The sequence below is a fragment of the Equus caballus genome, chromosome 15 (assembly GCF_041296265.1).
Source record: "Equus caballus isolate H_3958 breed thoroughbred chromosome 15, TB-T2T, whole genome shotgun sequence".
Lineage (NCBI taxonomy): Eukaryota > Metazoa > Chordata > Mammalia > Perissodactyla > Equidae > Equus > Equus caballus.
In genome coordinates, this window is record NC_091698.1 from 68,234,610 (window position 1) to 68,258,706 (window position 24,097).

General features: G+C 46.7%; 1 protein-coding gene across 4 annotated transcripts in view; it reads right to left on the reverse strand.

Moving 5' to 3' along the window:
* EPAS1 (endothelial PAS domain protein 1) overlaps positions 1-24,097 on the reverse strand; it is an 86,989-nt gene that overhangs the window by 17,618 nt on the left and 45,274 nt on the right. For all 4 annotated transcript variants that reach the window (XR_011426087.1, XR_011426088.1, XM_005600005.4 and 1 more), the window contains exons 2-6: positions 22,349-22,539; positions 13,775-13,926; positions 13,266-13,350; positions 9,607-9,725; positions 9,313-9,518 (exon numbers count right to left, since the gene is read on the reverse strand). Coding sequence is in view for 2 of the 4 variants with exons in the window: in XM_005600005.4 (XP_005600062.1) it covers positions 9,313-9,518; positions 9,607-9,725; positions 13,266-13,350; positions 13,775-13,926; positions 22,349-22,539 (753 nt within the window). In the remaining 2 variants the exon portion in view is untranslated. The remainder of the gene's footprint in view (positions 1-9,312; positions 9,519-9,606; positions 9,726-13,265; positions 13,351-13,774; positions 13,927-22,348; positions 22,540-24,097) is intronic.

Here is a 24,097-nt window from a genome sequence, read left to right on the forward strand (position 1 = left end):
ATACACATATGCCTAGTCTCCAAGAACCAAGAAGGGGCTCTCACACCCCCACCCCCCAGTTTTTACAGACGAGGCAGCAGAGATTCAGGGAGGGTAGTCCCTCCTGATGTAGCTTGATGTCCACACAAGTGTCCAGGAACAGAGCAAGAATGAAAACTGGGGCTCCAGATTACTAGATCAAACTTATTCTAGCAGAGGATGACATAAATGAAAAGTGAAAATTACTGGCCCTAAGTGGGGAAAAAGCATGGCGTCAGCCTTTGTGTATATGTTAACCACAGAATGAGGAGGAACCCAGGGCAGGGAGAACCCCATCTGTGCTTAAACCTTCCTCTGGGTGCTTCTCCCCAGGTCCTGCCTGGTGACCTCAGACACCTCTGGGACATCAGGTTTCCCTTTCAAGGGTCCTTCTACTTGTCCTTCCCTATTTCAAGGAAAGGAGGGAGGGCGGGAGGTGCTGAGAGGAAGAAATATAAAATCACAGTCATGGAAATGTGCCTCATCATTACATTCTCTGATAAATGGGCAGCTCTGAAATGATAGGGCTTGACTGTCCCAAATGTCCCTTTCTTCATCCTGTAAGGTGTCCGGCTTTGAAGGGAAGTGGGCAGAGAGAAGGCAAATGTGGAGAACCATGAAGAATCACTTAACATTCTTAGGACCCTTCGCTCTGTACTGGAATCATTAAAATAAACAAGCCCTGCCCAAGAACCACAGACGAGCTGCTTTCCCGCGTCATACTAAATGTTATCTCTCGTAATCTCTGTTATCTCACAGTCTTTCTAATGGACTCATTGTCTTGTTAACTTGGCCTATGACAAGTTAGAAATGATGCTATATTCTCATCCTCACAAGCTCTCTTTCAGAATGCATGACTTTTGGGAATACCCTGTCCTTTATCCATGTGGGAGATCGATAAGACAGAGAAGGAAGCAGAAATAGTGGCTCCTTGGCTTCCTCTCTCCACTCTCTCCTCCTCAAACAGATTTTGCAAACACGTGTCAGACTAAATCATCCTAAAATATTATTTCCATCCTGTCACTCTCCCAGTTGAGCATCTACAGCTTTCTCTGTTACCAGCCACATCAAGAGAGATAAGCTCTGTCCAACTTCCAAGAGCCCCAGCATCAGTCTCCATCTTCTGAGCGGTGTGACTTTTAACTGATCTGCTGCACGTCGTGGGCCCTCTGCCCTGGCGGACCCCTCTCCTGGCACTTCCCACCGTGGCAAACTCCTTCTTGCTGCAGAACCGTGCTGCCTTCTCTTCTCCTCTCTTCTCCCAGCCCTGACTATCCCAGGGCCAGCTCCAGGCCTCACCTTTTCCATGGAGCCCTCCCTAATTCCTCTTCCTCATGAAGTCTTAACAGATGAACAGCGCCACAGAGAATTATGGATTCATCTCTCCACCTCCTAGACTGTCGATCCCCGAACTCTGGGACCACTTTCTCCTTGGGCTTCCCCTACAATGGATGCTCAATACATACCTGAGCTGCTGACCAGTGGATTGATTTTCTCTTTGGATCGAAGGTACAACCAGAGCCCTGTCTATCCCAGCACTGCTAAGGAATCGGTGTGCTAATGATCCACTTTTCCTCCTAGAACATGATTACCTGTCTTAATGCACGTGGTGCACAGACACACCGCCCTCAGCCGAACCCCTCATGATATTTAACCCATCAGTATTTAAAGTGTGTCTGGTGTTGACACAGGCAGAGAAGAGGCAAGTTCTCTGACAAGGTGAGACTTGGGGGTTAAAGTCTTTGCCAAACAAGGCACAGCCAAACAGGGCTGAGAAGTGTGGATCTCAGCTGATTCAGCCCAGAGGAGATTTCTGTAGTGAGAGTCCAGCAACTCACTTGAACCAGCCTACTGGTCTCAGACTGGGAGCATCTGTCCCCTCACTTGGCCCTGAGCAGAGAGGTCTCTGAAGTCATCAGAGGCAACCTAACCCCAGGGCTGGCACCCAATGGCACCTTAGCGAAGGTGGAGACTAGGGGAGAACAAGGGGACAGGAGAGCAACACTGACCCTTCCTTTTCTGCAACCAAACAGTTTTTCTGCAGGGTCCAGTGCCTTTCAGGCTTAGCCTGGGAATCAGAACTGTACCAGTGGACCCTGCTGACAAGGGGCCAGCCACTTACAGCCTCACTGATTTGCCAGATAAACTGCTTCTGTTCCTGGACAGTTCTAGAATTTTCTAGAGACCCTCAAAAAGAAGGCTATGGGGATTCTGGGAAAAATTTGATTCTATGCCCTGAAGAAACTAAATTTTTCTTGAAGATTAGAATCTTTAAATTAAAATGTTCAAAGTAAATATTTATTATAATCAGTCTCATAATAAAATTTTTTTTTATCTCATTAATGTACCATCCATTCAAAGGCACACAATGGGCATGTTTTGGAAGTAGACAAACAAACCTGGATTTCAGAATTGCCAGCTATCTTCCTAGTGGCAGCCTTCATTTATCTTGTCAACTAAAATAAATATTGAATATCTCTTTCTTCATTCCTTTAAACACACTACTATAAAAACTGGGAATACACATACCCCAAACACAATTGAAGAACATTTGAGTGGTCAAACTTCACAAAGCCAGGAAGCCCCAACTTAAAGCTAATGGTCATCAGCCTCCAAGGGCAGGCACGTCGACGCCAGTGGGGAGGTTAATGAACCGAGCTTGTTTATAGGGTCAGCCACGACAGCACAGACGGGCCTTCCCCGCTAATTTCCTTCTGTCTCAGAGAAGCCTCCAGAGCTTGGTTGTGATAACACAACTTCATCTGCTCTCTCCATTAGGGGCAGGGGAACTATTTTTTTCTAATTAAGGGCCCCTGACTCACTGGAAAAAAATCAGTTTGAGGTCACCCATAAATTTACAAAGTTAACTCAGTAAGGCTGTTCTGTTTTTAGAGAAGAGGCCAGGCAAAAGGGCTTAATTCACCGGATTTCAGAAACGAAAGAATAGAGGTCACTCTTTAATAATAAAGTGGAAAAAGAAACAGATTGAGGATGAAGTGAGGAGAGAGACGTAGACATGGAGAGGCGGCCACCGGAGGCAGCGGAAGAAGGAACGAAAAAAAGAAAATAGAAAATATAGAGGAAAAAGGTGGTTAAATTCTGAAGTTAGTGTTACCCAAGTAAATACGTGGGTCAGACCTCCGGGCTTTGGATTTCAGAGTTAGATACGCCTTCACAAAGTGACAGTTGTTCACTGCTCTTTACCTTTACAAATGGTCAGAGGCTCTTTTCAACATGGACTACCCGTGGCTGAATGCTAGGAAAAAAATTTTCTTGGCTACAGTGTCAGTGCCATCATCTCAAGAGGCAGAAGGAATCCAGTTGAAGGCCTGAGATGGCTCACTCATCCTCCCAGTGGCACGCCACGTGCCAGCCGTGTGGGACATGGCGGAGGGCTCCCCGCCTTCAGACACCAACGCCTGGAGTCAAACAAGGTCTGACTGTTTTTACCCCGTTCCCCAAATAAGTAAAGGATTTGCTAGGTAAACTAATCATGTAAACAAGATGGTTAGAGAGTATTTAAACTATTTAAGAGGATAAAAGTTTTAAGTATTTCGTAACCACCTATTTGTTTTCCAAAGAATGCATTTGTTAATAAACCATACTTCTATGAAAATCTGCTTGCTTTCCTTCTACCCTTCTGGAATGGCCTCTCCCAGGCAACACTTGACTCACCTAATTTTGGTTTCTATTTGTGCTTATAAGCTTTGAAACTGCAGTTTCTTAATAATACCCAGACTATTCACTAGCTCCGATTTCAATGCTTTGTTTTAATGTATTTTTTATCCAGATTTTGTTTGCTTTAAATAACAGGACTTAAGCCTTGTATTTTCCTCCAATATTACACAGTTATGTAAAATCTATAGAACCAGCTCTGTAGTTGATGGAACATCAGTTTCCATCCCGTCAGTGTGATGTGTTACAGGTGGGGTGAATTTATGCGTAGGAGGGTAGCCCTGGCTCATCTGGGCCCATCCGTGCTCTGAGAGACACCAAATGCCACTGCTGCCTTGCATCACCTTGAAACATACGAGCAATAAGAGGAAATATGCCGTGAGTTGTAGAAGGAGGAATTTTTGAATTGTGACGTCTACTGAAGCTTGAAATAAATTCCAAAGGGAATTTGCAGAGCTGCCTGTTCCAGAGGGTGATTTAAGCAGACTGAATTAGACAGGATAACACATTTCACATATATACATATATATATGCTCAAACTCTGTTAGGGCTGACTTCAGAACATTGTCATTTGGAGGACACACAGATGTACAAGGAGAGCACTTAAAAGTTTCTTTTAACTCAGGGATTTAAAGAAACACACCATACCCTCTTACATAAAATGTATAGAGAAAGGCTAATGTGTATGTCTACAAAAATATTTAGAATTGACTATATATGTGAAACTAAAAAACTACATGTAATATATTAATCTGAAAGATCACCTTGAATTTAAAAATGCCACTCATCCTCAAAAAAAGAAAAATAAAATTAAATGTATCTCAATATGCAATGAAAGTACATAATCTTTTACTATTAATTTGTATGAAGTCAGCCTATTTTCTTAAGACTTCAATACTATTGTCTTCCAGGTGTTTTGATGTGGGTGTTTTACAATTTATGGCTTTTTCTTATTTTCCTTTTTTTCCTTCTTGTTCTTCTCCCCAAAGGTCTCCCCCCGACCCCCCACCCCGCCAGTACATAGTTGTATATTCTAGTTGTAGGTCCTGCTGGCTCTGCTATGTGGGACACCACCTGAGTATGGCTTGACATGCAATGCTATGTTCATGCCCAGGATCCGAACTGGTGAAACCCTGGGCTGCCAAGCGGAGCACGTGAACTTAACCACTCGGCCACGGGGCCGGCCCCTCCTATTTTCTTTACTGACAATCTCTCTCTGATCTTCAACTGTCCTCTCACTTTTATCCCACCTTATCTGTACAAAAAGAATTCCTAACAAATTTCATTCACAGAAGTTGAAATGCAGACAACTTAGCAAACTGCAATGCCTGATATTATTAACCCTTATGTTGCCTTAATCTAATGACTAAACAGGGTTGCCCTCAAGTTCTCTATCTGAAAAGATTACATGATTCTCTCTGTTAATTTGAAATTTTTACTGGAATTTTGATAACCCTTCCCAGTGATACTGCTCCAATTCATTTAATTTGCTTTTATAATTAATTTCTAAGATACAAAATGACTCATAAAACTGACAAAGTCACAGTGGGATTATGTGAATTACAAACTCTTTCACAGTTATTGTCTTTTACCACTAGATGGCACCTCCACATGAATTTAAGAACCACCCCACTTTAAAGTTCAACTACTTGGGAACAACTTTTGTCTTCCTTTTGGGTGAATGGAATGCTCCATTTTGTACCATTCACTGTGGTTTCATTAAGCTGTTCATGTCGCAAACGTTAAACTCTTGGAGATCAGGAATTTCTCTTTTACTTCTTTGATGTAATAGTCTCTGTCCCAGGGTTAGAGACATAGCAGATGCTCAATAAACAGTTCATTAATTAGTTGCTCAGTATTTTAAAAACAGAGTACAACACATCTGTGTGTGTCATAAATGGAGATGAGATTGTCAATTACACTGATAATGAGGACATTCTTCTTCTTTAACCTTGCTACTCAACTTTTTCCCCTTGTCTAGAGCAGTTGACCATATATGCACAAATGTGATTGGCATATAAACTATTATAGAATTCACTTTTAAAATACTTACTATGTTTCAGATAATTAATACAAGACTTAATATGTCCTCTGACCCTTTATTAAGAAGAGCAAGACAAATGCATTTTGAACCATCTGCATTCCTTTATTCAATTTCAGATGTTCAGAATAGGTTGTTTCAGGTTCAGTTGATTTCGGAAACCTGAGAGTTAAACACAGGATTAGAGTTCCCTTTTCTCTCTTCTTCCTGTTTTATTTCTCTTCCCCCTTTCTTTCTTTTTGTCTTCATGACCCTTTTCTTTTTTTGTTTGATTATGCCTATGGTTTCAACATATCTAAGAAAAAATACCAAACAGCCTCAGAAGTGATTTTGTGGATTCTAATTACCTTGTTTTCATCATATTTTTTCTAATTTTCCTTATGGGAAAATAATCCCCTTTGCAGGAAATCATAGCCCCTCATGTGTGTTCGATGTCATTAAATCTAGTGAATTCCCTGATTAAAAGGGAAAGCCCTCCTCCTCCCATTAGCTATCACATGTAAGTGTTGGTTTTTGAAGCATGGATCTCAGAAGGGTATTAAGGAAAAAATATGGTTGAGAGAGAGAATGCTTTTCTCCATCCCAATACAAAGAGTGAAAACAAAACAAGCTACCAAAACTGAAAAATCCCAGTCCTCATCAAAGCAATTGAGAAATAACGTTTAGGGATTAAGGACTTAAAATAGTCACTTTATAAACTGTCTAAGCCACGTCTGTGCCCTTGTCAACTAATCTGCTAATCGGTTAAACACAACTTCTGTGTGGCACAGCATTCTGTGTCTTTAAATGCCTCTGCTTTCATCTCTCCAGCACCACTGAATTCAGGGTTTGGGCCATGTAATTGCATTTCTGGAACGGCAAGATTTTGCTGAAAGTGCAATGCATCCAGCAGATCCTATAAGTAGTATCACCCTCTGTACTCTGAGTCACAAAGCCCTAAATCACCGGTTCCTTCAAGCGAGTTTCGACTCTGCCTCCCAGCCCTGAACCAAGCTAAGCAGCCAGCACAGGGGCTCCTCCCCTCGGTGTGTCCACCTCCTCTTCAACCACTGTTAGCCCCATTCATCGTGTTTTTTCCCCTCTTCTTTTTTTCAGGAAAGGATCTGAAACTCATTCAAAACAAGATAACGATGGATAACTTCGAATTACTCCTTACAGAGGATTTTTTTTTTCTTTAACAGGGATCAAAGTCTTAAGCTTAAAAAAAACCCAAAAAACCCTCTTTTTTATTATCCAGGGATGACAAGTTATTTTCTAGGACAGTAGGGTTTTCCCAGTGCTGGTGCGGTGACATCAGAGATGTGCTTCACCCACCGGGGCTACAGGCAGCTTTCGTCATCCACAGCCCTACAGCCGCTCCCAGGCTGTCTGGCTAAGGAGTTCAGAGCACCACCTCACCCCGGAGCCAGAGACATGCGGGCTAGGCAGCAGAATTTCCCCTGTCATCTTAGAAGATTATGGAGGGGGGTACACAGAACAAAACTGCGTCTTCTGCCCAGAATGTTCATGTGAATACAAAGACTGCATCTGGCAAACAACCTCACACACAACATGGACTTCTCTGATGCCTGCCTTTGGATATCTTCCTCTCTAATCATCATCATCATTACAGTAACAATCCTAACAACTATGATAAATACCGACTGTGTCAGTTCCAGGACAAAAGTCTTCATACATGACATTTTCTCCCTATGACGTTAGAGCATTTCTTTCTACTTATGTAACTACCCATGACCCCCAAAGAGCCCTGACCCTAGAGCCCTGGCACTATGGTGGTCAGAAGCTGGGGACAGGAATGACTCAAGGATATTTCACAAAAGTTCTTACATTGTGCCTGGAGTGGTGGCCAGTTCTAACAAGGGGCACCAGCCAATACCAGGTCAGTCTAGAATCAGGGGAAAGAAACTCAGCCTAGCCTGGAAAGTAGGACCCAACCCATGAAGACAGCCAGGTTACCCTGGGATGTCCAGCGGATGAGACAGAGGTGGGAGGGACTGGGGAAGGCTGCACAGGAGCTCTCTTCCTGGGGTCTGATGGCTTTCTGCTGGTGGGAAGGCAAGGCAGTTTCTTGTTAGAGGTCTCTCCTTTTTTCAGGTCCCCAGCTGCTACATGCCTCCAGAAGTGGCCCTTTGAGTTTATCAGGGAGACTTGCTTTGGAAGAGGGCAAGGATGGGGAGTAAGATACAAGCAGTAAGAAAAAGCCCCACAGCAGTTATGGTGTTTGTACTTTTCAAAGTGCTGTCATAGTGATCATCCATTTTACAACGATCCTGTAAAACAAGTTGAGAAACTACGATCATCTCCATATTAGAGAAGGGGAAGCCAAGATCTGAGGGTTTCTTGGGAAACCCTAGAAGGTGAGAGGAGAGTGATTGGAATGGTGCAGAGTTGCCATGAGAACTGTGACTCTGGCACAAAAATGGCGACTCTGGATCCTGCAGAAAGATGAGCTCAGGTTGGGAGATCCCTGCCCTGACGCCACATCCAGCGATACACTAGTCAGCAAGCCGCAGTGGCGTTTCCTCCAGCCAGGTCTACCTGGGCCCAGTCCCTTTCCTAGCTTTTCCTTCCCTCTCTGATGGTGGCCATTGCTCATGGCATCCATTCTTCCCTATCTTTCTCCTTCCGCCTCCAATCCTCCCACATTCCCGATTCTCCCACATTCCTGATGCCAGGGCACGGACAGGAGGGCAGAGGTGAAGCAGTGGGGCAGTCAGGAACTGTGGTGCAGCCTTAATGCCTCTCCCAACCCTCCTGTGACAACCCAAGCTCTTCCCCACGCGTTTCACGCCACCTTGAGCCAAGACCTAGAGCTGACGCAGACTTGCATGTGTGGTCTTAGATGCTCTTTCCACAACTTTAATAAGGAAACAATTTAGGGTAAGAATAACAGCTAACACTGAACACTTCATCTTGGATTTGAGCCTAGGCCGTCTCACCCCAGAACAGAAGCTCTTAACCCCTACACTCTCCCATAAGAGATTTCTAGTTGGGCCTGGCTTTGGGGGCTACAGTCTGGCTTAGCTCTCTTCATCAAAAAGCCTTCAAAACTAGGCTGGACAGCGGCCAGAATGGAGATGACATAGGAGGAGCAAAGGCTGAGGGAAGAGCTCATTAACAGCAGAGAACAAGTGAAAGCCATGCAGCCACAGGACAGTTTCCAGGGCAGAACCCAAAGCTCCCAGATGGCCTCTGAGTTGGGAGCACTGATGGAAATCTCTAGACCTTCGTCCCTTGGGGAAGCAGACTGGCCTGGAAATTTCCTCAGGAGCCTGATACATATGTGGAGGAATATGTACACACCACAATGATCAACAACGACAACAGAGCAATGACAACAGAGTCAAACACCAGAACAGTTCTGCAGAGCAACCCTGGCACTGTGTCAATGGGGGACCACCAAATATGGTATGGGGAACCCCTTAGCTGCACTGATGGGATGAAACAGTGACAGAGGCCCACAAACTCGCACCCAGTAATACAACATTTATGCCCCAGAGTCATGCCTTTGCCACAGGTACAACCACATACACACACACAGAGCCCTGCCCATGGCGCACACACTTCCTGGCCCCCACCTGTCGTCACAGTAGGTGAACTTCATGTCCATGCTGTGGCGGCTCAGGAAGGTCTTGCTATCCAGGGGGATGTCCATGTGGGACGGGTGCTGGATGGGTTCACACATGATGATGAGGCAGGAGAGCAGGGGCTCCTTGTAGCCACAGAGACTATTATGAGGGGGGCAGTTGTTGTAGACTTTCACCTGGCCAGTGCAGTGCAAGACCTGGAGACCAGCCATGGAGGGTCAGACGTGGGGCTGAGAGCATGGGGGGCACACCTGGGACTCCAACCCAGGCCTGACGTCGTCCTACCTTCCAGGTGGCTGACTTGAGGTTGACAGTTCGGCCTCTGTTGGTGACCGTGCACTTCATCCTCATGAAGAAGTCCCGTTCTGTGGACATGTCTTTGCTTTTCTTCCCAAAACCAGAGCCTGGATGGGGAAGGGTGGAGGGAACCAGTTGAACTTAGTTTTATGTTTATATTCAGAAGAGGGGCCCCACTGCAGTTTATCTTGGCAATGTGTTGTTCATATTTCTCAAGGATCTGCTCTCAGAGCCTGCCATGAATGCTGAGCACCATCTGAGCCTATGGACTAATGCTTTCTCATCTCCAGCTTGTCTTCCCAACTAGACTATAAGCTCCCTGAGGGTATGGGCTGTTCCATCCTTTTATTTCCCACTGCGCCTAGCACAGGGTCAGTGTTCACTTCAGAGCGATGAAGCCTTGAGTGACTGTTAGCCATAATCTCAGCAAACTTCTCCTGGGGCAGGCCCACAGTCCCTAGAAGGAATTCTAAGGGACAGTCTGGGTGAGGACACAATTACTCCAAGGGATAAAGCTCTCAGGTTGGAAATGTCTCTCAGACCCCCCTGTCTTTTCTTCATTCCTGTCCCTCAGGAATTTGAACCCTCCAGTGCCCTATTTTCAACCTTGCATTCAGAATACTGTACTGTCAGCATTCTCCCTAAAGTGACATATGTCAAGGGTCAAGAGAGACCTCTGGTCCAAATCTCCTAGGGTTTGGTGAGCAAGTTCACTGTGAGGATTAACTCAACACGGATCATATCTTTTCTCAGACAGGATATTAAGTAAATCACTAAGAATTAAATAAATTATTAAATAATCACAAAGAATTAAATAAATCACCAAGACAAACAACACAGCTTCCTTCCTTATAGTCTCTAAAAAGCCTGCCCATTCAGCACTTTTCTCACTTTTTGAGAACAAAGTGATGAATGCAGTAAGTGCTAGCCGAGTGCCCCTTGTCCATGTCTAAATTCTACACCCGAATGCCTACACCACCACCAGCTCCCTCCTGGACCTTCCAAGGTTTGCTCTTGCCCCTTGCCCAGCATCACAGAACAATCCAGAGCCTTGTTTCAAATAGTCACTCCCCTCCCTCCAGGGATGGCCACCAGCCCCTGCACCTAAACCTCCAGAAGGTGGTGATTTATTTGACTCACATATCCCCAAAGACCTATGTATCAAATCGTATCACCTTTGAATCTATATTAAACATCCCTAGGAAAGCCCAGTAAGTAATAGACCAAATGGTCAATCTTTTTTTTAAGAGCAAATATTCCTCCATCACCATTAGAAAACCATCTCTCCCATACTTAATTACATTTCTTACAATTTCAATTTTCATAGGTGGGGTATGCATATCATGAGATATTCTTGTATCCCAGGGCCTGAACCCACCACCAGGACTAGCTCAGGTGTTGGGGATCAGTAGGCTGGAGGGATTCATTTGTGGCTGGGGCGTGTGTTATTATTGTGGCCTCCTAACTTGTTAACCTCTGGATTCTCCTCATTCTGCCATTTGATTATCTTTCTAAACAGCTACAATCAGATTTCCCCACACCCCTGCTCAAAAACTTTCAATAGCTGCCCTCTGTCTATAGGATAAAGTTCGAGGCCCTCCACCTGGCCTTCAAAGCCTTCCACAATCTGCCTCCTGGCCTTATCTTCCTCGAGGTGCTCACCCTAACCCTTTGCTTCCAGATCCTGAGTCTACCCAGGCCGGCACCTTCAATGAGGATCTGCTGATTCATTGAGTTTGATCCCAAGTCCTCGATACATGACCAAGAGACCTAAAGTTCTACTCAGATAAATAAAGCAGAATTCTGCTGTGAACCATGACACTTGAGAGCTGGAAGGTCCTAGACTTTGTCTGCTCCAATACCATCAATTTGACAAGAAAGACTCTGAGGAATAGAGCCATGAAGTGACTTGGTTCAGGTCACATGGTCAGACTGACATGAGGATCAGTGGTTGAACTGGGACTGAAAACCCAAGGGCTAAAAGGTTTCTGGAGTGAAAAATAAATGAAAGATTTTGGTTTTCTCAGGCTTCTAGCACCTGGCTTAGAAAGGGATTTAGAATGTCTGGTAGCCCCTTCCTCATAGAACCAAACAAGACTTTCTCAGCAGCACAGACAAGACACTGAACAGGCCATGGAGTGCTCTCCAGCCTGTGTACTGTAGGAGCCAGATGGCCTGAGGCCTTCAGGTGGCAGAGCAGAGGGGCTGGTGAGAAGTTGGTGGTGGGGGAGGGGCTGTTGTAATTCTGCGCTTTGCAGGCTCAGTGTGTGACGAGGGTGGAAGTGGGCCAATGAAGTGTCTGCTTTTGCAGCACGTGCAGCAACAACAGCCCAACCTTACAGGCTTGGTACCACTGCCTCTGTTATTCAGGTTGTACAAGAACACACCCCATGGCGGTGACAGGTGAGAGATATTAAAGGAGATATCAAGACATGGGCAGAATCTGCCCAGGGCAGTGATCGAATCTCAGGTTCAGAAGAGACTTTGAAAGTGTTGGGGCCGCACTTCTGCTCAAAGCTTCAGTTCTCTTGACAATATCCCCATTTGTGCCTTTGCTTGAATGTCCCCAGTTACAAGAAGTAGCAGCTCTGATTGTCATTGCAAAGTCCTTTCTGCCTGAATGGTCCCTTCCATCCAGTGACATCTGCTGGATGCCCCCACAGGTAGGCTGCAGCACACATGACCTTTTAAATCTCTTCTCCATCAAAATCTACCTGCCCTATGTCTTATCACCAGGGGACCAGATTCATTCCTTGGCTCCTGGAGCTAGTCTCCAAAGATGGCCCCACTGAACCGTGCCTCCTGATATTCACAGCCTTGTGTAGTTCCCTCCCACACTGAATCGGGGCTGGCCTATAACTCACTCTACCAACAGAATGGGGCAGAGTGATGCTGTGCCAGTTTCAGGACTAAGCCTTCAGAAGCCCTGGCAGTTTCTACTTTTGCACTTTTGAGAGCCCTAAGCTGCTATGTAAGGTGTCTGGCTACTCTGGAGACACCTTATGGAGAGGGAGAGGCTCTGAGACTCCACGGAGTGAGAGAGAGGTCCAGCTGTGCCAGCAACCCCGCTGACTCCCAGCTTCCAGATAATGGCCACAAGGTCCCAGAAGTGTGGGTGAGACATCTTGGTCATCCCATCTTGTCCAGCCCCCAGATGACGGCAGCCCAGCTGACATCACATGGAGCAAAAGAACCACCCACAGAACCCACAGAATCATGAAAGGTAATAAAATGATTGTTTAAACCACTATGTTTGTGGTGGTTTGTTACACAGCAATAGACAACTGCAATAGTTCCCATGAACATTTTAGTACATTCAAGTTTACTGGTTTGGATGGCATCACTTGGCAGAGATGCTGGACTCTCAGGTGATGAAACCGCCTGGAGACAGTGTCCTAACCCAAAGGAGTATCCTAATAGTGTGATATCAGCACCATGAAGGGCCAGCAAGAGATAGTTCTGAGTACTAGGTTCTTTCAGTGCCCTCCATCTCATCTCACAGGCTCTGCTAGATTTTTAAGGATGCCAGTTTTTTCTGGATCATGATGGCCATGATCCATCAATCCTACATTTGTAGGCAGAGGGAATGCAGATCTCCTCCTAGGTGGTGGAAGAAGGACGGGAATACACAATGAAGAATACTTTACCATTTTTGAGACTCAGGTTCTCACGGATCTCCTCATGGTCACAGGGATGAGTGAAGTCAAAGATACTATGTCCTGTTAGCTCCACCTGTTCCAAAAACAAAGCTGGGCTTCATTATTCCTAACCCTGAAGAAGTTTCCATGAAGAAGCTGAGCCACCTTCCAGATTTGGAGGCAGGGAGAAGACTGAATCAGGTTTTCTCATATTCCAACCAAGCATTGGGTCCACAAACATACAGATGTAATAGAGGCCGTTATGACAGAGACTTGATTCACAAGGACTGGCTTGTTAATGTAATCAGCAGAGCCATCCACCAGGATGGCCATCAGCAATGCCAAACCCAACGCCAGGGGCTGGGAGTATGTTCCCGAGGCTTGTGGCCTGAGAGCAGAGAGGAGCAAGGTGAGTACAGCAAGGAGAGGTCAGAAGCGGGTGATCAGAAACTTCCACTAATTTCTACCCCCAAACGGAAACATTTTCCCCTTTTGAAAGAGTCAGAGGAGGGTGTCACCTGTGTGAGTCCCATGAACTTGCTGATGTTTTCTGACAGAAAGATCATGTCGCCATCTTGGGTCACCACGGCAATGAAACCCTCCAAGGCTTTCAGGTACAAGTTGTCCATCTGCTGGTCAGCCTCAGCTTCAGACTCATTTTCAGAGCAAACTGGAAAGAGAAGGGGTTGGATGGCTTGCATGAATTTGGTGTTAAAACAGATATAAGTGGCTTGGATGAATGTCTGCCAGGGATGACTCAAAGGCATTAAGTGGACTTTTCTGGGTACGCACATTGCCAACCCTCTAAGTGTCTACTGCATGCCCAAGCAGCAGGCATTTGATGGGCAACACTACACAGGGGACACCCTGCCGGGGGCTTTGTGGGCAGTACAGTTGCAGTGGAGGTCACACCTGAGGTACTAGTGGTAATGGCGGCAGTAGCGGTCATTCATGGAACAGCACTCAGAATAGTAGTAGGAACAATAATTTCTGCTGCTAATGTATATTGAGCACGACCACATATCAGGAACTGCACTGAGCACGCTATAGAATCTTTACAACTTCTATGAGGCAGGTACTATTCTTTGTCTCATCTTACAGATGAGGCTTAGAGAGATGACGTCATTTTCCTGAGGTTATAAAGGTTGTAGCTAGTGGACTCAGGCAGCTGAACCCAGAACCACACTCCTAACCATTTATAGGCTTTGGAGTCAAATAAACACAGATTCTATTCCTCCTATTAGGTTACAACTCTGGGTAAGTTACTACCTCTTTGAACCTCAGTTTCTTCATCAGCTAAATGGGGATAATAATTTCCATCTCTTTTGAGTTATAGGGATTAAATAAATATGTAAAATGTCGAACATGGTACCCATCAATCGTGAATTCATTTCCCCTTCTGCTCTCTCTACGATACTGTCACTGCCCTCAAATTGCTCAAAGCCTAGAGGGGGGATGTGTAACACACAGAGACGCAAATCTAAGTAAAAACTCAAGGGCAAGAGGGCTGGGAACCCAAAAAGGAGTGTATCCAGTAAGTGCTCAAAGGTTCAGAGGAAGATGAGGTTGCTTTGGGGTGGTCAAAGACAACTGTTCCAAAGAAGGGGATTTGAGAAGACTCATGACAAACAGGGATTTCACTCTGTAAGATGCAGGAAGGGCTTTCTGGGCCTGGTGCGTTGGGCAGACACTGGAAACCATGGAGGTGGCAGAGCCTGGAGTGAGCTCCCTCTCAGGAATGAGAAGAGGCCCAGCTGGCTACAGAGAAGGGTCCATTTCCCAGTCTCAGTGACTGGGCTGGTGAGGTGGGTCCAGTGTCCTGGAGGAGTGGCATCTCACAGCATTGCTGTGGGGAGATTTATCGGGTAATGGCATGCAGAACAGTTTGGAAAGAGTAAGGAGCAGAGTTGCAAAATTGCATGAGGCAACCAACTGCATTAAGGGCGGGCTTCAGAGGTGCTTGCTGGGGGCAACGTGGCAAAGCACCCACCCCCAACTAACCACTGCGAGGGGCCCTGGCCTATCGAGTGCACATGTACTTTCCGTAAAACGTAGACTCAGCTCTTGTCCCAGAAAAATAAGGCCCCAGGCCTGAGGCCCTTGGCTGTTATCCTCAGACCCAGACTTTATTTCGGCCCCACCTCTCCTAACTCATCATTTAACTGCAAGCATACGTTTACTCATAAAAATCTGTATTCATCCAGTACAAACATCAAGCCAAGTATGTCTCACTTAATTTACAGAACAAGGGGATTAGAGAGTAATTTGTCACTTATAAAAGTTAATATTCACTTAACTAAAAGGAGTCTTTCAAGTTGAGACTGTTTTAAGGAATGTGAAATGCAATTAGATTTATGGGCCACTTGGCAAGGGACACATGGATACTGTGAAATGAGGTTCAAGGGCCTTTCTGCGAGGGCACTGGATTTATTTGGTTCTCCTTTCTCTTTTCCCTTGAGCCCCTAAATTTAAGCTCTGGGCTATACACCGTTATTCCTCAAGAAGAACAAATCCAAATTAGGAGATGTTCCTACCAATGGGCTTCAATGGCACCACTGGGGACCAGTCACCTTCAGGACACAGGATCAGTGACTGTGCCAGAGTCACAGATGCTGCTATTTCCACAGGGGAACAGGGCAGGCCTGTCCAGAAACAGGCCAGCCTTTAGAGCCAAGAGTTGGACTATACAGAGTAGCATCCTGGTGACTTTCCCCGTTTTGCTAAAATGTGGAACAAAATGAGGGAAATTCTCTCCTTTTCAAACCCTGGCTGAGGCAGCTGGCCTATGGGAGGGGAGGCTATACCACACACATACCCACACTCGATCCCTGCTTAGGGTCTCTGCCAACTAACTAGTGAGCTGAAGTGATGATAATGGACCAAAGTCCCAGGTCCGGGGATGCCACTGCCCATGAAGTGCTCCCAGTTAACATCTACATTTACACGGGGCTTTAGGAGAAATAATAACTTGAGTCAGTGCTTTCAAATTTGAGCACGCACCAGAATCACTTGGAGGGCTTGCCAAAACAAGGATTTCTGGGCCAGGGGCTACTACATAATTTGTGGGGCCCAGGGAAATGTAAAAACATGGGACCTCTTGCTGAAAAGTTAAACTATGCCTGGGGCACTTCTAAGTGTGGAGCGCTAGGGACTGTGAAAGGTCACAGCTCGTGCAACCGGCCCAGGTGGGCCCCTCCCCAGAGCTCCTGATTTGGGAAGTCTCAGGTGGGGGCTGCAAATCTGTCGTTCTAGCAAGTGCCCAGGTGATGTGGACGCTGCTGGCCCTAGGACCACAGGTTGAGAATCGCTGCCTTAACTCAAGGTCCTACGAGTGACCCTAAAGCTAGGAAAAATCAGCCTATTTTGGCAGGTGGTGACCTATTTTGGGGACGGGTGAGGAGAGGTTTTCAGCACCATTTAAATCACATCAGAGAGGTGACCACCTTCTAGACAGCAGAGGTCAGCCTGTGAGTCCTGGCAATTTGAGAGGATTTTTTCTCTTTAATTTCTTTGATCTCAGTGGCAACACTGACTTCAAAATCTGGAGTAATCCCAAGACAACCCTATTTGGGTTAACTAGGACCAGAGGAAATAGTTCTGCTTAAAATTTCCTGTTTTTAACAGTTCCAACACAGCCAAACTGGTTTCCATCCATGCCCAGGACACTTGCTTCCAGGAGGTGGCGAAATTGGTTACAGTCGCTGGCCAGTCGGCCTCTGGGAGGGAGGCAAGGGGCACTCAGGGGCCACGAATGGAAACAGAACATCTTAGAACTGAAGTCGTGATGGCTGGGGGACCAGGAAGCCAGCAGACTGGCCCCCAGCGACCCTGGGACAGCCAGGCCTCTTTCCTCTGTGGAACTATTTGCTCCCGCAGCACCTGCTTATCCTCCTGGGGGCTTCTGAAGGAACCTGGCCAGCTGGCTGTCAGCCTGGAGCTGAGGGTAAGCACTGCGGCCCGGGGCAGACCTTTTTGCCTGAGGGCCAGGGGCTCGCGCACATGACCCCTGCTGAAGACGGCTCTGCCTTTTCTCCCGCTTCGCCCCGTGAACGCCATGCCTTCCCGACTGTAGCACTAATCTCTGACACAGCGTTAGGCACAGAGAAAATCCCCTCCTCCACTACAGTTATCACACTCCTCCTGTGTGTCTGCCCTATGCTGGGCACAAAGCAGGGAATCAGTCAGGCCGTCTGTCAATAAGTGTCACTTACTATGTGCTCAGTCCTGTCCTAGGGAAAGTCAGGGACACCGGGAGGTGTAGGAACAATCCTTTTCCTCAAGGAATCTACAGACCGGTGGGGAAGACAAAGATAAACCGCTGTGAGGTTACACAACAATCCGGAAGAAATCTTTGGAGCCGAATAAAGAGGAGCCCACAGCAGGTGCTCCAAAAGCCCCCAACGGGGTTTGTAAATCGCCTTGGGTTCTAGGTCTCAGTTACTTGCTTCCAAGGACCCTTCAGGCTCTGACCCCAAAGAAGAGGGACAGGCCATCGAAATCAGAGGCCCTCTGCTGAGGTGAGGCATGCTCAGCGTGGGGAGCACAACAAGATTCTTTAATGCTAAAAATAGCCCAGTAAACAGGCTTTGATGACTCCCCACAGCCAGGATATGCGCGGGCTGAGGTTTCGGAGCACTTTTTCCGGAGCACCGCTCATTTCCTTCAGGCAGCACCACCCAGGTGGGGCAGGACCCCATGGGCAGCAGGAGCTGGGCGTCTGGGGTGAGCGGGCAGAGTGGTAGGGGAGACGATCCTGCCCGGGTCTCTGCGCCCAGACTGTCACAAGTGCTGCTGGTCAGGATGCATTTTTATTCCATCAGGGCCATTTTCCCTCGGTGTTTCCCACTCTGAGAAGTTCCAGGACTGCTCTGACTGTTCCTAAAACCATTCTGATGTGATCTGCCCGGCTCTGATGGGCTTGGCTGACAGTCACCACTCGGTTGTCATCACAGGGGTTTTCCTTTTAAACAGAGTCCTCCCCTCCTGCTCTCCCAGGCCCACAGACCTGCCATTAACCCCTGTCCTGGGTGTGATGCCTGCAAGAGCAGGCCCAGGCAAGCCAGGAGGAAATTATTTTTAGATCACCTACTGGATCATTAGCCACACCTTTAAACCCCACTATTACACCAGGCAGCAGGCTTGGGCAACCTCACATATCTGGCAGAAGGCATTGATCTTACTGGTCTCCCCAAAGGGCCTTGAAAGTCCACCATTAGAGATTCACTCCTGTGTTCTTTACATAACTTTTTATCTTCTCTTACTTCTCTGTATAACCTTTCATAAGATGTAGCACAAGGCTGGGGTCATCAAATACCTGCTGACTGACCAGACTTTTCTGGTTTAAGTTAAGGGAATGATGTGAACAAGGTCAGTATAGAGCTTGTATATTAGCCGCTCTTAGCCGTTAACATCCTAGCATGAATCAGCTTGTTGGCGCCTCTCCAAACAGGATAGAAAAAGGCCTTGGTTTGGAGGGTGGGTGGGGCAAGGGGTGGGACGGTAAAAAGGTAGGGGTGACAGCCTGGGACAAGAAGTCTGAAAGCGGGGCATAAGAAGGCACCAGAAACCATGTCTGCCTCCACAGTTGTCCCTCTGGTCCCACTTTTCCTTCATGGAAAGGTCACGGTAAAACTCTGAAATCACTTGTCCCACATTTTAATGTCTTTCCCTCAGTCGTCTAGAGATCATGAAATCATAGTCTCTTATTAAGACTGCTGTCTCCACCAAGCAAATGTCAATGAAGCAATAATAAACCTGACATTTCTCTTTAGAAACCTTGCTTCACCTTGACCTCCAGCTCTCGTGTAAAACGAATTTGATCTCCCCACGCACTAGTGTGGCGAAGCCAAAAATCAATTTTCTAGTGAAAAGCCACTTTTGCATATTTACTGCTGTTGGGGGCCCTCCCAATGCAGAAGCCAGCCTCATCTGATCACAGTTTTGTGGGGCTCATCTTGAAAGAGGCTTTGAGACAATCAAGCGGTATTTCCACTGATGTTCCCGTCAGAGTGTGTTCTGTTCTCGGCCCAGCGTGGAAGCTAATATCATAAAGCTATTGTTTCAGTTTGCTTCCTGTGATACGAATCTCAATCAGTGGCCCAGACTCCCAGCCTGGATTTCTCAGCGTTGAGGTTTCCTCTCCAACATTCCCACACAGAAAAGCCTACTGTGAAAATCAAAGGGAAACGTGTTACTAAGTAAAGAAGAAACTTTTCTAAAGCAAAACCTGGTCTTTTTTAGCCTTTTGAACTCTGAGGTATGCACCCAGCTATTTCCTATTACGAAGTGAGCCAACATGGGTGCTCACCTTTGTTAGAAATGCTTCCATAACGAATCTATGGTTTGTTTTGACTTGGAAAAGCTTAGCAACTCTGGATTTTGAGAGAAATTGCCAAAAGGTGGGTAAGAGGGCAGTAAGGGCTCACATTGGGTTTTCCTTTACACCATTTCTCCAGAAGCCTACACTTATTATAAATCAACTTAACTGTTCATAATAACTTGAATTTCTAAGCTATAACTTCATGAGAGCCTACTATGTGGCAAGCAAGAGGATTCGGGCCTTTATATCTATCATCTCAATCCTCCAACAGCAAGGTAAGCACTGTTATTCCTTTCGTGCAGATGAGAAAGCAAAGCTCAAAGACAGCAAAGACATTTTTTCACAAAGACACAGAGAAAGAAGGAGCCAAACTGAGCTTCCAATGCAGGTCTGCCTGCCCACAGATCCTGCACCCCTTTTCGTTGCACTGCATACTTTTAAAAAGCAAAATATGATTGAGAAAGAAAAGATCCTGTCTCACATACAATTCCTGACAACACCTTCAACTGGTCTAACGCGGCAGGAGTCTAGAAGCGAGGAGGAAAAGGGGAATGCTGAAAAGCCCTCTATCTCGCCCTCCCCCAGGCCGTGCGAGTTTTACAACTGCTCCATCAAGGACGCCAGGACCAGATGGCCAAATGTAGACACTTTTTATCCTTTGCTGTCATTTCTTTCCTTGGGACAGAGAGGATGAGAGCTGACACGCTGAGGGTTCTGGTTGGTCTGTGGCCAAGCCCAGCCAGAGGGCAGGCAGTTTGTGTCCACAACTTGCAACAGCTCCTGAGTAGGGTGTGTGACGTTTTGCTGTGGCCACTCTGGTCCTGTCTCCTCCACTGTGTATGGCACACAGGGGGTTTACCCCAGCACACAAGCAGGCAGACGTGCTCAGAAGGCCCAGCCTCTTCCCCCAATGCCCAGCCCTTGTCAACAGCTTCACTTGACCAGGTTTGCAGAATGCTCCTTCCCTCCCATGTCTGTCTTTCCCCCCATGGACCAACATTCAAAAAGTCTTGAATTCCAGGAGATTCACTGTGTACTAAATGTGTGATGGGCAACGTCAACGTTTCTGTACCTCACTTCTCATCATCTGTGAAATGAGGAGAAATGTTCAGCAAGTCCAAATACAATCAGAGAGGTGTCCCCGGATTAATATATTACTCCTTTTGGGGCTCTCTGTTGGTGGAGGAATGGGGGTGGTGGTGGAAGGAAGCAATGATTAACCCAAAGGAATCAATGTCTAAGAGTAGAATTTCTAGTACCATACCAGGGAAGCTGAGGAGATGTTTCTAGGTGTAAGGATGGGGTCTCCATCTAGTCATTAAATCCTCCACTGCTTACTCTATGTATATGTAAAGATGATTCCAACACTACCAGACACTGCCCTCACCTGTCCAGGAAGACAAGCCTCATATGTGCCCTGTGATGGCATCTCCAGGCCTTTCTTATACTTCAGCCCATTGTTCCCTCTTTCTGTAGCATCTACGACGATGAATCTGCCATTGCCTCACATTGTTTCTTTGAAAGTATTTATAGAGCATCTTTGCTCTTCGGTCCTCCCCCGTCCTCTCTTTTCCGAGACTCCTTAGACTTGCACTACAGGGTTAGCCCTCCAACCCGGGGACCCACTGAGCCATCATCCTATTTTCTGAAAGTCTTTCCCCCATATCCTTCCTGTGCTCTAGGGCCCAGAATAGCACATGCCGGTCTGGCCTCCCCGCCTCACACTGGATTCCCTCTGCTCCGGGTTTCTTTCCCAGAATAGCCACTTCATAACAGGATAGCAGAATCAACCCAGCTCCAAGGCACCAGGCTCTCTCAGGAAAACCGAAAAGCAACCACCAAAGCGCCTTCCTGCCTGCCCGCCTCCCGCATGCTCACCACCTGCGACGGACGTGCCCACCTGCAGCGCCACAGCCGGCCGGGGAGGGGCACCACCCACTGCCCAGTTTCTTTATGAAACAGACTAGATGGGACTGTCACATAGGATCTGAAACTGGGAAACTCCTCAGGCCACCTCTTTCTGATCAGGACTAACAGGAAATAGTTTTTTGAAGAAAGCAAACTCTGAGAAAAAAAAAGTTTTGTAAATTTGAGACTTGCCCAGACACCAGGGAGAGTGAGAATTAGTTGGTTCCATGGGGAGGCTGTTATCCATCACGGACTCCCCAGTGTGAATGAGCGTGGCCGGGCCAGGTGTGTTACAGACACAGCTTAATTCTCACAGACACCCTGTGCAATAAGTATTTGTAACCCCTTTTTACAGATGAGGAAACCAAGAGCAGAGACACCAAATAATCTGCCTGGCATCCTGGTTAGTAAGAGGGAAAAGATGGCATGGGCGCATCTCTGCCTTTCTGGAGAAGGTAGCTGGAAGATAAGCAGCAGGACGCTCCCTAAGGATTCAGTCTGGAGCGGAGTCTTACAGTCAGATGGCAAGGCCACCAGGAAGCCAGCAAAAGCTGCTCTTGTTCTCCCAGCCCCCTCTGTCCTTCTCAGCTTCCGGTGCCCAGGCGCTTCCTCGGTGCCACCCCTGTTCTTCATCCCATCGCTGTATTATCATAAAGCTCATTGCTAGAAAGGAGACGTTCAACAGGAAGGAATAAAGCACTAAGGATGGCATTTCTGTGGGTGGCCGTTTTGCAGAATGGGAGTTCCCAGGGAGGAAGACCCTCCCAGTGGCCTTCCAACTCTGACACAATGGAGCCTCCTGTGCGTAAAGCCAGGCCAGTAGGGGTGCCATAGGCGCCAGCCTAGGGGAGTGTGCCAGCCTCACCTGAGGACAGGAGCTTGTGTGTTCGCAGGAAGCTGATAGCCAGCCGCATGATAGAGGCCTTGTCCAGGTGGGAGCTCACGCTGTGCGGCAGGGGCAGCTCATGAGCCAGCTCGTAGAAGACCTCCGTCTCCTTGCTCCTCCGGCACCTTGCAGCATCTCGGGACTTCTCCTTCCTCCTCTCTGAGCTACTCCTAAATTGAGAGAGAAGGGATTAGACCCTAAAACATCACTATTATCTTATCACCCCCCTGGTCAAGGCACCCCTAGGGCCCCCCAACCCATGGAACAGCCGAACTCTCCCAGTGAACTGATCCAAGCTCGCACCAGTAGTCTGCGCCACATGCGGCCTGCTTTACACTGTCAGCTCTGCTTTCATGTGTGTTTGCGTCTTCTCAACCACATTCCTCCTCCTGTGTGCCCATGGTGTCCATAACAGGGCTTCACATGGGCAGGGGGTGAGCAAAGAGTCGCAGATTAAATTCATCAAGTGGCAATGCCTTGGGCCTGGTCCTGGGTTATCTAGGGACTGAGGAGGAATGCCCCGGATGGAGAGGGGGTATAAAGGAGCTATAGCCAGTGGTCCAGACGGCTGTGTCAAAGGCTCTGGAGAACAAGATGAAAAACTGCTTCAAGGTTCTCTTTCTGGATAAAATGCACTTAGGAAAAATTAAGCCCAATACTGGACTTTAGATCCCATTTCCTATCAGTGATTTTCACAGCAAAAATCGAAAATGTCATTAGAGCCCAAGAAGAACAGTCAGCCAGACATCCATCAGTCTGGTGTCCCAAAGTGCACAGCTGCCCAGCGTTAAAAAGTTGTGAGCACAAACACAATTCGTCTCTAATCCTGCCAGCATAGGTACTAGCCTGTCTCATGCGCATTTTCCTCTTCTCTGCAAGACAGAAGGAAAGATGACACACACCCAAACCTGCCTCTTTCAGGAAGTCCTAAAGAAATCCTGGATCTTCTTAGCAAGCCCGTGTGAAGTTCTCACACAGGCAGGTTTAAAAGCTAGAGTGCCTGGACTGAAATTCTAACTTCTCCACTTGCCAGCTCTATACGGTAAATTATTAAAACTGCTTAGCCTCAGTTTCCTCATCTGTAAGAAAGTAATAACAGTACTGACCCCACAGAGTTATTGTGAGGCTTGAATATGATAATTCACGTGAAGGCTTTAGCACTAGGCCTATCCCAACTGTAAGCAACAACGTTAGCTAACAATAACAAATCTGTCCATGAAAAGATGATCATGAGAGTAAAACATGACAAAAGCACAGGACAACCCTGTTTTCACAGAAGTGTATGCATTACACATAATACTTCCTATACATTATATAGGAAAATGTCTAGAAATAAAATAATAAGTGTTATTTCTACAGCAATCACATAGCTAGTGCTTCCTATATTCCAAGTGCTGTTTTAAGCACTGCATTCGCTTCTTAAATTCTCACAACCATCCGTGGAAGTAGTTATTAGTGTTATCCCTAATTTACAGATGAGCAAACAGGTCCAGGCTAAGTAGCCCACCTGCAGCCTCTCAGCAGGTAACTGGAGAAGTAGGGCCTGGTACCAGGTAAGTGGGCCCCAGAATCCAGGCTCTGTCCATCAACGACTGTCCTGCCTCTCTGAACTCCAAAATGTTACCAGTTTCAGATCAGTGAGGTTAGGGGGGATTTTTTTTCTTAGTGCTTATCTGTATTTTCTTAGGTTTCTATAAATAATCTATATTGCTTGTTTAATAAACAAGC